Source organism: Melospiza melodia, chromosome 6 (genome assembly GCF_035770615.1).
Source record: "Melospiza melodia melodia isolate bMelMel2 chromosome 6, bMelMel2.pri, whole genome shotgun sequence".
Classification (NCBI taxonomy): Eukaryota; Metazoa; Chordata; class Aves; order Passeriformes; family Passerellidae; genus Melospiza; species Melospiza melodia.
In genome coordinates, this window is record NC_086199.1 from 74014878 (window position 1) to 74026960 (window position 12083).

At 38.3% G+C, this 12083-nt stretch overlaps 1 protein-coding gene across 6 annotated transcripts in view; it reads right to left on the minus strand.

Moving 5' to 3' along the window:
* The window catches only part of SIPA1L1 (signal induced proliferation associated 1 like 1), a 202091-nt gene that overhangs the window by 9718 nt on the left and 180290 nt on the right, over nucleotides 1–12083 (minus strand). For all 6 annotated transcript variants that reach the window (XM_063159192.1, XM_063159195.1, XM_063159191.1 and 3 more), the window contains 4 exons: nucleotides 11107–11225; nucleotides 8351–8790; nucleotides 2243–2482; nucleotides 988–1153 (listed from right to left, as the gene is read on the minus strand). In XM_063159192.1, the coding sequence (XP_063015262.1) occupies nucleotides 988–1153; nucleotides 2243–2482; nucleotides 8351–8790; nucleotides 11107–11225 (965 nt within the window). The remainder of the gene's footprint in view (nucleotides 1–987; nucleotides 1154–2242; nucleotides 2483–8350; nucleotides 8791–11106; nucleotides 11226–12083) is intronic.

Consider the following 12083-nt stretch of genomic DNA (forward strand, 5'->3'; position numbering starts at 1 on the left):
TGCCATTTTAGTTTTAAGATGCAATTTACTGGTGTGACAGAATGTTTTTAACTTGCTAAAATTTATCAAAAATGCAATCAGGAAATAAAGATCGGAGTAAGAACTGATTTGCTAACCCCACAGCAGAAAAACAGCAAACTTGGGAAGATATTTTGGAATAAGAACAATTCTCTTGCTCGAAACAGTCAACAGGAGGTGTGTGCATCACTCATGTCCCAGTTCCCCTCAGAACTACCACAAGCCTAAGAAAATGTTATCTTGCCAATAACAAGTGCTTTTATCTCTGGCCTCAAATGCACCATCTTAAATAATCTGTGCATGGAAGCCACACTTACAAACTTTAACAAGCCACTTCAGGTTTTCACTAGCAAAAAATGAAGTTACAGCTCTCTCTTCTGCATGGTTGCTGTGGAAACAATGTGGGCTCTGGATGACAAGCACTGGCTGTACATGAAGACTAGAAATCAAGACATTCTCTTCTGGATTATGGATTCTAAAAATCAATACATGCACTTACAAGTTATTCAGCGTATTTTGAAACACATCAGGAAATGTTTCTAACTGTTTATTCTGCAAAAAAATAGGCTTAAGTTTAGGGATCATTTCTGGTAACAGGATTAGTGAGGTATAAAAGTGCTTGTTGCAAGGAATTTCAGTACTGTCAGTAAGTCACTGTCCAGTGTTGCAATCAGAGAAGAACAGTTAAAATATCTAAGACAGCACTACAGGATTTTCCATGACCCAGCAGTACTATTCTTCGCAATTTGGCATATTAGTCTCTTTAAATCAGCACACAAAGTTGTAATAATATTGCCGAGACTGTAATAATGAAACTTTTCAACAAATCGGTTCTGAAGTAATCAGCTACAAAGAGATTATTTTCTGTCCATGACAAGAATTCACAGATTGCCTTGCATTTTATTTTCTTGCTATGGATGAGAATAGAAAACATCCTATCTCTCTCTGTTAAAGAAATTCTTGAAATACCTTGAAATTCTTCTGGGATTCAGGTGTTGGGCTATCAAGATCTATCAACTTCTTCAGCTCCTCCTCAACAGTGGACTTGGAGGCTCGCTTTGGGGACGCCCGCAGGTCTCTGGCCGATGCCCGCAGCCGCGGGTGCGCCATCTCACTGCCATCGCTCTGGTGGCGTCTTAAAGGAAATGGAACAGACACATTATTCAGGTCTCAAAGCCCTGGGGCAGGAGGCATGAATGGAACAAGAATTATAGCACCCGCAAAGTTTTTAAAAGAAAATACTTAAGCAGAGGGCACAGAGGATGGAAGAAATTTCACTACTATAGCAGAGACTCGCCTTAGTGGATACCTGTGGGAGCACTAAGCTTGTTTAAAAGCATCAACTAGCAATACAATTAAATAATTGAAAGGTTAATGTAATACATTTTCCCAATAAGGGACTGAATCCGTTAAAATAAAATATATTCTGTACAAACATAAAAACACGTGTCTTCCGTAAGCCCATAAGCAGCAAATCACCAAGTTTCTTTAATATTTCAACTGGCTTTTTATAATGTAGTTATCACAAAGTTTCACCATTTCCTTTTGACAGTCAGCTCTTGGTATCATCCAGGGATACTGTGCCTGACTCAGTAACAGTCAAGAAGGTTTGAATAAATTACTTTGAAATAGGCTTTCTGAACTACTTGCTTTTTGAGCCATACTTAACAATATTTTCACCAGTAAGTTGTTTTTCAATTTCTCTTCCAAAAGAGATGCTTGCATATTGTAAAGCTGAGATATCTTGGCTTGCTTTAAGTTTTAAGCCAGTTAGACTGGATACTGGCAGCAATTTAACACGGCAAAGTGGAATGCCAGTGTTAATACACAACATGCATGGTACTACTGCATGGATGAGAGGTTTAAGTAAAACTCAGGCTCTACAATAAGTGGATTTTTAATATTTGCTCAAATAGCATTTTGAGTCACCTTTAAGTAGTCCCGAGAAAAGATAAACTTTAATAGGACTGAAATCCATAGAGCTTTCTAGAAATTATAAAACCCCCAACTTTTACACGTTATCAGGGAATGAGATTAGCCAACTATCAAATACTTAAACCATACTCCAAGAAGACTAGATTAGAGATTAAGTTCCACAGAAGATCAACCATTGTATTGAACAGTCTTGAGTTCTTCTCTACAGAGAGCTGTCACAGACCAAAATGTTTCTTTTACAATTAAAGCAAATGATCAAACAAGAAAAAAAAAACAAAAACAGTCTTACTTTCTTGAATCCATAAACCCCACTGAGTTTATTGTCCCTTCTGGCTTTTTCCATCCGATCAGATACTTGCTAGTAGCACCCTGGCGAGGGTAGAAAGTCCTAGGACCAGACGAGGAGGAAGAGGAGGAGGAGAAAGAAGGTGCAAGCTGGGGAGAAGTAGCAGAATGAAGCTCTTCTTTAGGTGAGCTTCTGGCACTGGTGAAAACAACAGGGCTGGCAGAGTGTCGTGAGCTCATGGTACTAGGAGAAGAACATAAAGACAAAAATTGCCTCAAATCTGTGTATACAGGCCTTGTTTAATTGATTTTAGAGCAGAACTCTGGGCACAAGATGTTATTCTTATCAACAGCAGATAGAGTAGCAAAACCAGTTTGCTCTTCTTAAGGGCCTTCCACCAACGTGTCATTAAAAACACCTCACATAGTAATGGAAAAATTTTGCAAGCAACCTCTGAGAATACAATACAACCATCCTTCACAAAATGGGAAACTGGCATTAAGCAGTTTAAAAGTAATACATGAAATTTTAGTTGAATTAGCAAAAAAGAACCAAAGTCCAAATTCTTGCTGGAATTCCTGGCTTTAAAAAAAAACATATTTTGAGGGAATTTAAGCAGCAAGAAACATCTCTTAAAACCCCAAAACAAACTAAAGAAACCAATACAGCTCTCAAAATAGGGCTTCCTGAATTTCACCTGAAAATCATTTATTAAGCATTTGCAAGAAAAAAAAAAAAACCAAGCTTAAATTGAGAAGTTAGAGCAGGTCTCTAACATATATTACCATTTGTCAAGACAGAAAATGGAGCTGGGAAGACCAACTGCAATTTGTTGAGAGGAGGAGAGGGACTTCAGATGGAAGATACTCTTTAGTTATGTTGATGCTCAAATCTGATGGAACTTGTTTCCTATCAGGAGTGCTAGGCCTTGGACAATATTTACTATAACAATCTTAAAAGGTCAGTCATCTATAAGCACAGTAACAGGAAATCATTGTGTACAGCTTTAATACTGAAATAGCATTACATATCTGGAGACCAGTTTTCTACCAGCTCTCTACAACACTTAGCCACACTTTCATCCCTGGATCCAAAAGTGCAGTGAAGGAACTTGAAACAGATGGCCCCATGGTAAAGAACAGTTTCTGACTGAGAAATAAAAATTAGCTGGAAGCCTAAATAAAGTCACTCAATAATCTCTTCTACCTCTGCATTGCAGGAAATTCTTCATCAATCTTTTCATAACTTAATAAAACAATGCATTTTCACATCTATCCCTCTTACTGAAACAGAAAAAAAAGAACTTAAGGTTAAATTTAATGTTGCCACCTGGGAAAATAATACCACCTACGTTTAGTCTTAAGCAGTCAGTTACCTAATCTATGCCACTTGTCTGGCTCCTGCTCCAGTAGTCAATGAAGCAATATCCCAAGGAGGTGGTTCTGCTTGTCTTAAATTAGAGATCTCAGATATGCAGAGTGAATTAATGGTTTGGAGTTTCTTCTCTCCCTTCACTGACAACAGATGGAGTCAAAAGAATCACCCTGAAATCTGTTTCATTTTCATGTGGCTCAAGTCAAGCACCACGATTCCCAGCACTGAAGTGCCGTGGGCTTGATGAACAGTCTGGGTGCACTGCAGCCCAGGGGCATCACATCAGGGGCAGGATTCACCCTCTCCATTTGCATACAAATTAAATTACAATAATACAGATTTTGTACGAAAGAATTATATTTCTTCCTTCCCTCCATCTCTACGTATGAAAGGCCTATACAAAAGACAGCAGACTAAGAAAACACGGGAAGCTATTTTCCTGTCCATCAATCCCATATATTTGGTGCTGCACAGCACAATCTTCATGTTTGTAACAGATATAAGCAAGAATAATTTATAGCAAGAAAGCAGAGAAAATTAAGAGCTAGGGGAATAGGCAGTAAATATTTCTTTATTGCCCCTTTGTCTCTTCCAATACTGAAAAAATCTCCTACGCATGCTGAGCAAACCAGCATATCTGTAAGGTATCACTACCACAGCATAAACAGCCATTTTTACCCTCTCCTAAATACACTCAAGAAGTAGAAAAGTCTGCTTCAGTGTAGGGAAAAAGGAGAAAGGAATCTCTGTCCACATTTCAGAATTCTTCAACCCATCAAGTATTTCTCAAGGAAGTGCTAGTTGTGACATATAATTTGTTAATAAAAACCAGTAAAAATAAATATTCAGCTCCTGGATAGACTATTGGTGTTGATCCTTAATGTTACTGGGGAAAGAAGGCAACAATGATGTTAATTATGCTCGACAAAAAATTTATATAAGATGCATATATACGTATAATATTTATTATATAACATACTATAAATACACATTGTGCATTTTAGGTCTTATTATTTGAATATTTATTATAATATGCATAATATAATAGGCACCAAGAGCAGCCTGGTAAATGCTAGAAAAATTAGCATGCAATTTAAAATACTGTTTTCTTTAAGGGGCATTGCATATTTTGAGGTGTGGTTTTTACGATATAGTATTTTTGGCAGGATATTCTGCTTCAAGACTATGCACAGAATTGTGAATATGACTGAAGTTTTTCACTCTACCAGTAAAGACAGGCAGGCCAACAGGATACTGACAGGTATAGAGACACAATTGTTAAATGAGAGCATATTTGGAGAGCAAAGGGCTTTGGACATACTCTACAAAAACTAAATCAGAGCTCGAGCACTATAGGAAGTGTGATGGGAAGTTATTAGAATATTTAACACCAGGAAGCATGCAGAGAATTCATCACACTGCAACACATGCCTAGACCAGCTTAGTTTTATCTGGAAGAGATTGAGTCCTCTTTCTCAGGACACAGAGATGGTCACTATTGGCCCCTTATCTCCCACTTCAATTATTGAGACACCAAGGACTGAATTACAAAAAACATCCAAATACTACAAGACTGTCTGCAATAATTTCAGATGAGCCATTCATAAAAGCACTCTACAATAAATAATATTTTAAGTATCTTATAATAATCAGAATTAATAAAAAATGTACTTGATTACAAATAGTCAAGATTATCCTTTTAATTTTGGTAAGAAGGCCATAAGAATCTGTATAGCTTAGGTAGAAATAAAAGTTTGATTTAATTTTTTTTTTTTGGTAAGGAACTCATGCCATCAGCACACACTGCTTCATTTAATGACATTCAGCTATAATGATTCCGTATAATTACTGGCCTACATAATGCAGTTCTCCTGGGATGCTATGAGAAATCTGCACAATCATCAGGAAGGACTTTGGGAATGGGGGTGGAAAAGAAAAATAAAACCCAGCCAGAAGCTCTGCTATAAAAGTTAATCACTATAATTTACATTTTGCCACCAGTTCTCAGGTACAAGTTCTTTTATGCACCATTAAATGATCTGAGCAGTAATTATCACTCTGTCTTCTACAGACACAAACACTCTAATTTGTAGTTATTTTCTTTTCTTTTGTCACAGAGATCTTTTTAGGGCCATATTCCTTTTCTTCTTGCTCAGAAACCTAATTTTAAAGACATTCCAGACATTATGGCATCCACAGGCAAAAGATAAAAAAATGAGAAGCAACAAAGGATAGCAATTTAGAAGCTGATTGAGAAACACACCAATTAAGCTGTTAATTTCTCATGAAAAGTAGCCTGTTCAGAATCTTTCTTTCGTCTCCCCTCCTTCACCTTCGTGAAGCAGGCATCTTCATAATAATCTCCATAATCTGTGCTTGTCTTTTGGAAGTGCCACTTTAACCAGCTTCCAGCTCCAAGCTTTTGTGCCTCCACAGAGGAAGCAATGAGAAAGGAGTTGGGAGCAAGCAGCTGGGTGACCTAGGGTTCCACTGCTGTTCAGTGTGCAACCAACTGAGGATGCCACAAGAAACAAAATCAAAGCTTTTTATCCTAGACTGTGCCTTTGTTTGATTGTGAGGCATCAAATACATCCTCTAGTCTTCAAAATAAGAAGTAATAAAGAAGGAACATGAGTCAATCTTTTATAATCTGCCACAACAAACGACGTGTGTGCAAGTATTTCTGCATTTCTCAAGTATCGTGTCCCACGTGTTCTACAAACTGCTACTACACCTTTTTGCAAAGAGCTGCATTATCAACATCCCAGTTTTAAATGAAACTTGGCCAAAAGAAACCTCAACTGTTTTCTCCAGAACAAAGCCCAGGAAACCTGTATCTGGAAATTTCAGCGGCAGCCCCAAATGACAAGGAGAATAATTCCAAAATTCCAATACAATCAGAGAAACATCACGTTAATTAATCCACACCAACTAGGGAAAACACCGTGTTTGGAGACACATTATAATATAATAAATAATGAGACAACAACCTGAACACCAATTTGCAGGCATGTTGCAAAGTATATTATATATGGAAGAAAAGAACTGTCATGGTGTGCCTGCTCTGCAAAGTGTTTCTTTCTATAAAATTTTCTCAGCTTTTCTAGGGAACTAACCCTAGTTCCCTAGAAAGAAGAAGAAACCAGAACCACAGATATACAAAGATGCCATTCCATTAGGCTTTACAATAAAGTTTCCATGACTTACATAAATTTTCCAGGATTCTTTAAGTGGCTTCAGAAGAAATCCTTCCAAATGACAATGCTACTAACTTTATTGCAATCAGCATTTTGTATAATAATCTCAACACTTGATGTCACCTCCAGTTACATTCAGACAAGTACTGCAGGACATGTGATAAATTCTACTGAGTGTTAAAAAATTGCACATAAACCATGCTTATCTTAAAATAAAAGGTGTAACGGTGCAGACAATCATACAGACTTTTTACCTTCAAGAAAGGGAAACACACAAACAAGGCAGAAATCTAAGTCCCTCTGCAGAGTGTTTTCTCCAGACTTGCTGAAGTACTTCAAGCATATGCAGGTACTGGAAACACACCAGTCTCAAACACCTGGGTGGGATTTCTATCAATTGAGCATGAGCTTTGGTGCCAAAAATGGCCAATGAAGAGAGGCAGTAAACCAGAGTGGGACCACCATTAATAGATTACTTAGTGAAAATCACCATGACAAAGCACATGCAGAACATTACAGCCTCTATGACAACTCCTTATTTACAGCTACTGTATGAGGAATTAGTGAACTGTTCTCAAACATCTACTCTTGCACAGTGGCTTTGTTCAACAAAATTACCAGAAATTGGTTTGGACTTCCAGTCTGTAGGTATTTTTGCTACACACTCAAAACAGAGGTGTCTTGAGAATAAAAATGCAACAGTCAAGCTCCAAAAGGCAAACAAATTATGATGATCCCACATCCTCCCTGAAAGACCTATGTTTGTTTTTTTTTTCTTGCTGCTAGTATGACAGAGTAGGAATATTTTTTGAAAGCACACTGAATATTTCTTGGAAAATGGGTTAGGAAAACGGTCTAGAATATTTTCTGGTTGTAGTAGCACCAATTAACTTGTAAAGTGTGTATCTTCCATTTGAGGTGTTTAAGCACATTACAGACATCCTTGATGTTGCTGATTTTACAAGTGGCAAAACTGAGGGACAGAGGGAAGGTGACTGTAACCTGTCATACCCACGAGCCTGGAGCAGAATGAGATTAATCTACATGTTAGCACTCCCAAGCAAATTGCTCTCGCTATTGATCATACCAACTGTGAGCAGATTTCCAAACACAAAGACTGGGGGAAAGAAATGCAAAACATCTGAAATGAGTACTTACAAGACTAAGAATAAATCCAACATTAAACTATTCATTAATAACATGGACAGATCTCCTTTCTGATCCACACATGAACTGCAGTTGTTACAAGACATTCCCCATGAACACATCAGACATGTCTGTCTTGCACACAGTTCAGTAGCAGCAGTTTAGTACAGAACATGCTCTTAAAGACTTTTAGTACTATAAGGAGTAGCAGATGCGAAGACTAAAGATGGTCTTAATTTCAAGCATTCTGCACAGTGAAATCTTTCAAAACACTGATTAACTTAAGTAGAACCCCTTCACTTCAACATCCACTTCTCGCTTTTGATAGAGAGAAGTTAGAGAGTGAGAATGGGAAAATGATAGCGGGGCAATCATGCAAGAGGGTGAAAATTACCTTGTGTGCGAGACAGCATCACTTAAACTGTAAGCACTGTTCTCCCTTGTGAGAGGGTTGGAGGCAGGCTGACTCTTGCTGTGAATATCCAGGCTGAGCGAAGATTCAGCTTTGCGGTCCATGTGGCCGTCCTTTTCCAATGTCCTGTCTGCAATGGAGACCACTTCGCTGGAGCTGTGCCACAGCGGGGCCACCTTGTCCTTGGCCAGGCCGGCGCGGGGCGAGGTGGCGGCGCCCAGGGAGGCGGTGCTGCCGTGGCTGGGCCCGTACGAGGTGGTGTCGATGCCGCTGTCGGCCGACGTCCCTTGCAGGTAGTTGTAGCTGTTGAGCTCTGACTCCGTGCGCTCCCCGCTGTCGTACCACTTCTCATCGCTGTGAGCGCTGGAGGCGTTGCTGGAGAGTGTATTGCTGCTGGAATGGCTGGAGTAGTGGCTGTCGGACTACAGAAGAAACAACAAAATTGTGGCAATGGAGAAGAGGAAATAAAGGGTTACAAATGTCACCACTGCACAGTAGGAGCTCTCCTACCTGGAGGTATTGGATAAATACATTGAGGAGATAATAAACACTAAAAATTGGATTCCGACACAATGCATATCCTCTGTGCTGGGAGCACATAAAAATGTTTCTTAAGGGTTTGGAAAGCAGGGAAAGCCTGAGTCTATTATATTTTGTCCCAAAATATCTTGTGGTGATTCCTTTCAAGCACAGCTCTGCTCAGTCCAGTCCAATGAAATGGGTTGAACTAGGTAGACTTTGACTTGATTTATAACTACAATGATTAAAAATATTCTGATTTTAAGAGTGTAATGTTTTAGAACATGAAGCACAACTAATCCACAGAAAGAGAATGCTATTTTTGTAATCCAATTGCCTATCAAAAAGTCAAAGAAAGAAGAGCATAGCCACTTCTCTTCCTCCTCTTGGCACTAGGGTGTCTTACCTCCTCAGCAGGAATGTCCTTTGCAAATGACCAGTGAACCATCATTTAACTAATGTGAAATTGCTTTCCAAAAAGTAGAGTTGCATGAAAAGCAGCTTTAATGTAATGCTTTTAAATTATCCCATCAGGTCATGCCAGTGCCTGGCTGGTTTCTATGTCCTGCCCTTGGTCACAGCCCACTACTACAAAGAAACTGAATGTCCTTAATTTCATAGTGGTGGAATATCCCATTTCAAGAAGAATTTCTTTTGTCATACACTTACTGCTCAGTAGCTCATCTACCTTTGGGGTATTTATAACCACTTGAATTCTACTGAACTTATCTAAGTTCTCATCTACAGAATCATAAACAAAGTAGCAGGCAACAGACCTGTTGGATGACCACATGGCCTGGGAAAAAAGGAATTGATGGAAAGGAGACTGAAAAGTTTTCTATTTGTCTACCATTTTACTGAACAGACATATAGATCCTAGACAAATATAAGAAACAGATACTGCTTCTGTTTTCAGAAGAAAATAGGGAATAGATGCATACTGAGAACAAGGAATCATCAGCATCCAAGTCTTTATGCAATATAAAGAAAGAATTGACAGGAAAATTGGGGCATATGAAGTTGATCTGGACTCCTAGTCATCTCCAATTAAAGTTACTTTTCTTCATTAAGAACTTCATCACTTGCCCATCCATCTGTCCACATAATAAAGATTTACTTTAACAATGACTAAACCAGAATAATGCAAGCATTAATAAATCCAGTCTTGCACTTGGCACTCAAGCTAATGAGTTATGTACTACATCACTATGCAGTCAAATACATCTCATGAAAAACAGGTCAATCTAAACTTAAAAACTAGTCTGTGCTTCTAAGAATACGAAGACAGGTGTGTTACTCTTCGGGTTTCTTTGGTGTCTTCTTCTTTAAATAATACATGTGGTGTTATGAATTAATAATCTAAAAGCAACACCGCCAACTTCATTGAAAGAATAATGGTGGCAAGCAGGAGTAAATTAAAGACTGGAACCAATTAAAGGCTTTCACAGATCTAAATAAATGCAAGTAATACTTTCAGTAACATCATGTAAGACAACTCTGTATTTTAGCCTGCAGTACAAATAAAAAGAAGTAATACAGCTTATTGAGTAATTTAAAGCCTAAAGTGTACTTCTTTTATTACAGTGTCTTCAGTAATTTTCAATACATTTTAAATTTATGAACTTTACTGTATTTATCTATCTCTCTGTATACAAATTGGGAAGTGACAGTCTCCACAAAGGCATGAATAGTTAACTCTGCAGAGACAGAATTTACTATTTAGAACTTCAAAACAAATAAACCAAGCAAGGTTTTTTTCAGCAGGATTCCAGGAGACAGACTTCCAACAGTGTATGTTATGAAAAAGGAGAAAATACAAAACAAAAATCACCAATCTGTCTCAAAAGCAGCAGCTTTCTGGCCATTGCATTAGAAGATACACTAGCTAAACTGTAAGTCTTACATGTCAAGTCTAGGAATAGCTCTGCAAATTTCTACTAATCCTTTACTTCTTACAAGATAACAGACAAGAGGTTGCTGTCCAACTGGCAGCAAATCTTTATTAACTAGTAAATATTTCAGTACACTGTGCTGAGGATTTAGGCACCAACAGGTCTGCTCTGCTGCATTCTCCATGTTCTAGTAAGGAACAGGATTATTTTTCTTTGCTTTTTTTTTTAATTGACATTCTAAACATAACTTAGAACAACACTTTTGGTATCAAGAGCTTGTAGATCAAAAGTGAAACATTAAATAATCCCTTTTTTGGAATAACTTACATGTCCCTGCTTATTTGGAGACAAGTGTACCACAGGATCCTGTCTCATCAGTCTTCCACTGGGGCTCTCTCGGAAGGACGGCAGTACTTTGGAGACTGCTGGGAGATGGCACGTTGGCTCTGCAACACAGCACACACCATGGACTGAGAGAGCAGTGCTACAAGCTAAGAAAGAATCTAACCTTATCTTACACTGCAATTCTTCCAACACTACCTTAGCCAAAACCAGGCACATATTGTGACAGAACACAGGGGAGGAAGTAGGGGCCCATTCCTGCCTGGTGTAAACCATTAAGGCTTCATGAAAAACCAGCTGCCACCATTCTGACTTGGGTTAGAACAACCTGAACAGTATCATGTCCCCACTGTCCAAATCAGAGCATTTAAACAGCAGACTATTCCCTTTCACAGGGTACTGACATTGGATCTCTAAATGCTTGATACCTGCTGACATGAGATTTAAAAGACTCAACACCCACATTTCCTTAAATGGCATTCTATGCAAGGCAGGACAATAGCAAGTCTACAGTGATCACTTGAATGAATCCATTTTCCCCAGTACAACTACTACACATATTTCTTACCAAAGTTGAGTTAAATAAACGTTTTCTATCTTAAACACTGCTGGCTGTGAATGTGGAAACTGCATAGATGTACAAAAGGAATACTTGCTAAACTAAACCTGACAAAAGTGAATGGAAGTCAAATCACTCATCTTACATGGACACTCAGAGGAATACACTTCGCCAATAAAACTTATTTTCCCAGGAGATAACTGTGAAGGTCTAGAGGGTGTTCAGACACAGCCTGTTAGGAAGGTAATTGCCTTCTCAGAGCCCAAGGTCAGTATTTTAAAAGAATCTCTCTCAGTTATGAGTTTTACGTATACTTCTATATATATTCTGCTCTTCTAAAAATGTTCCTTTTAAGTAGAATATGTGCTGACAAACATCAAGTACTTAACAATATCCATTGCAA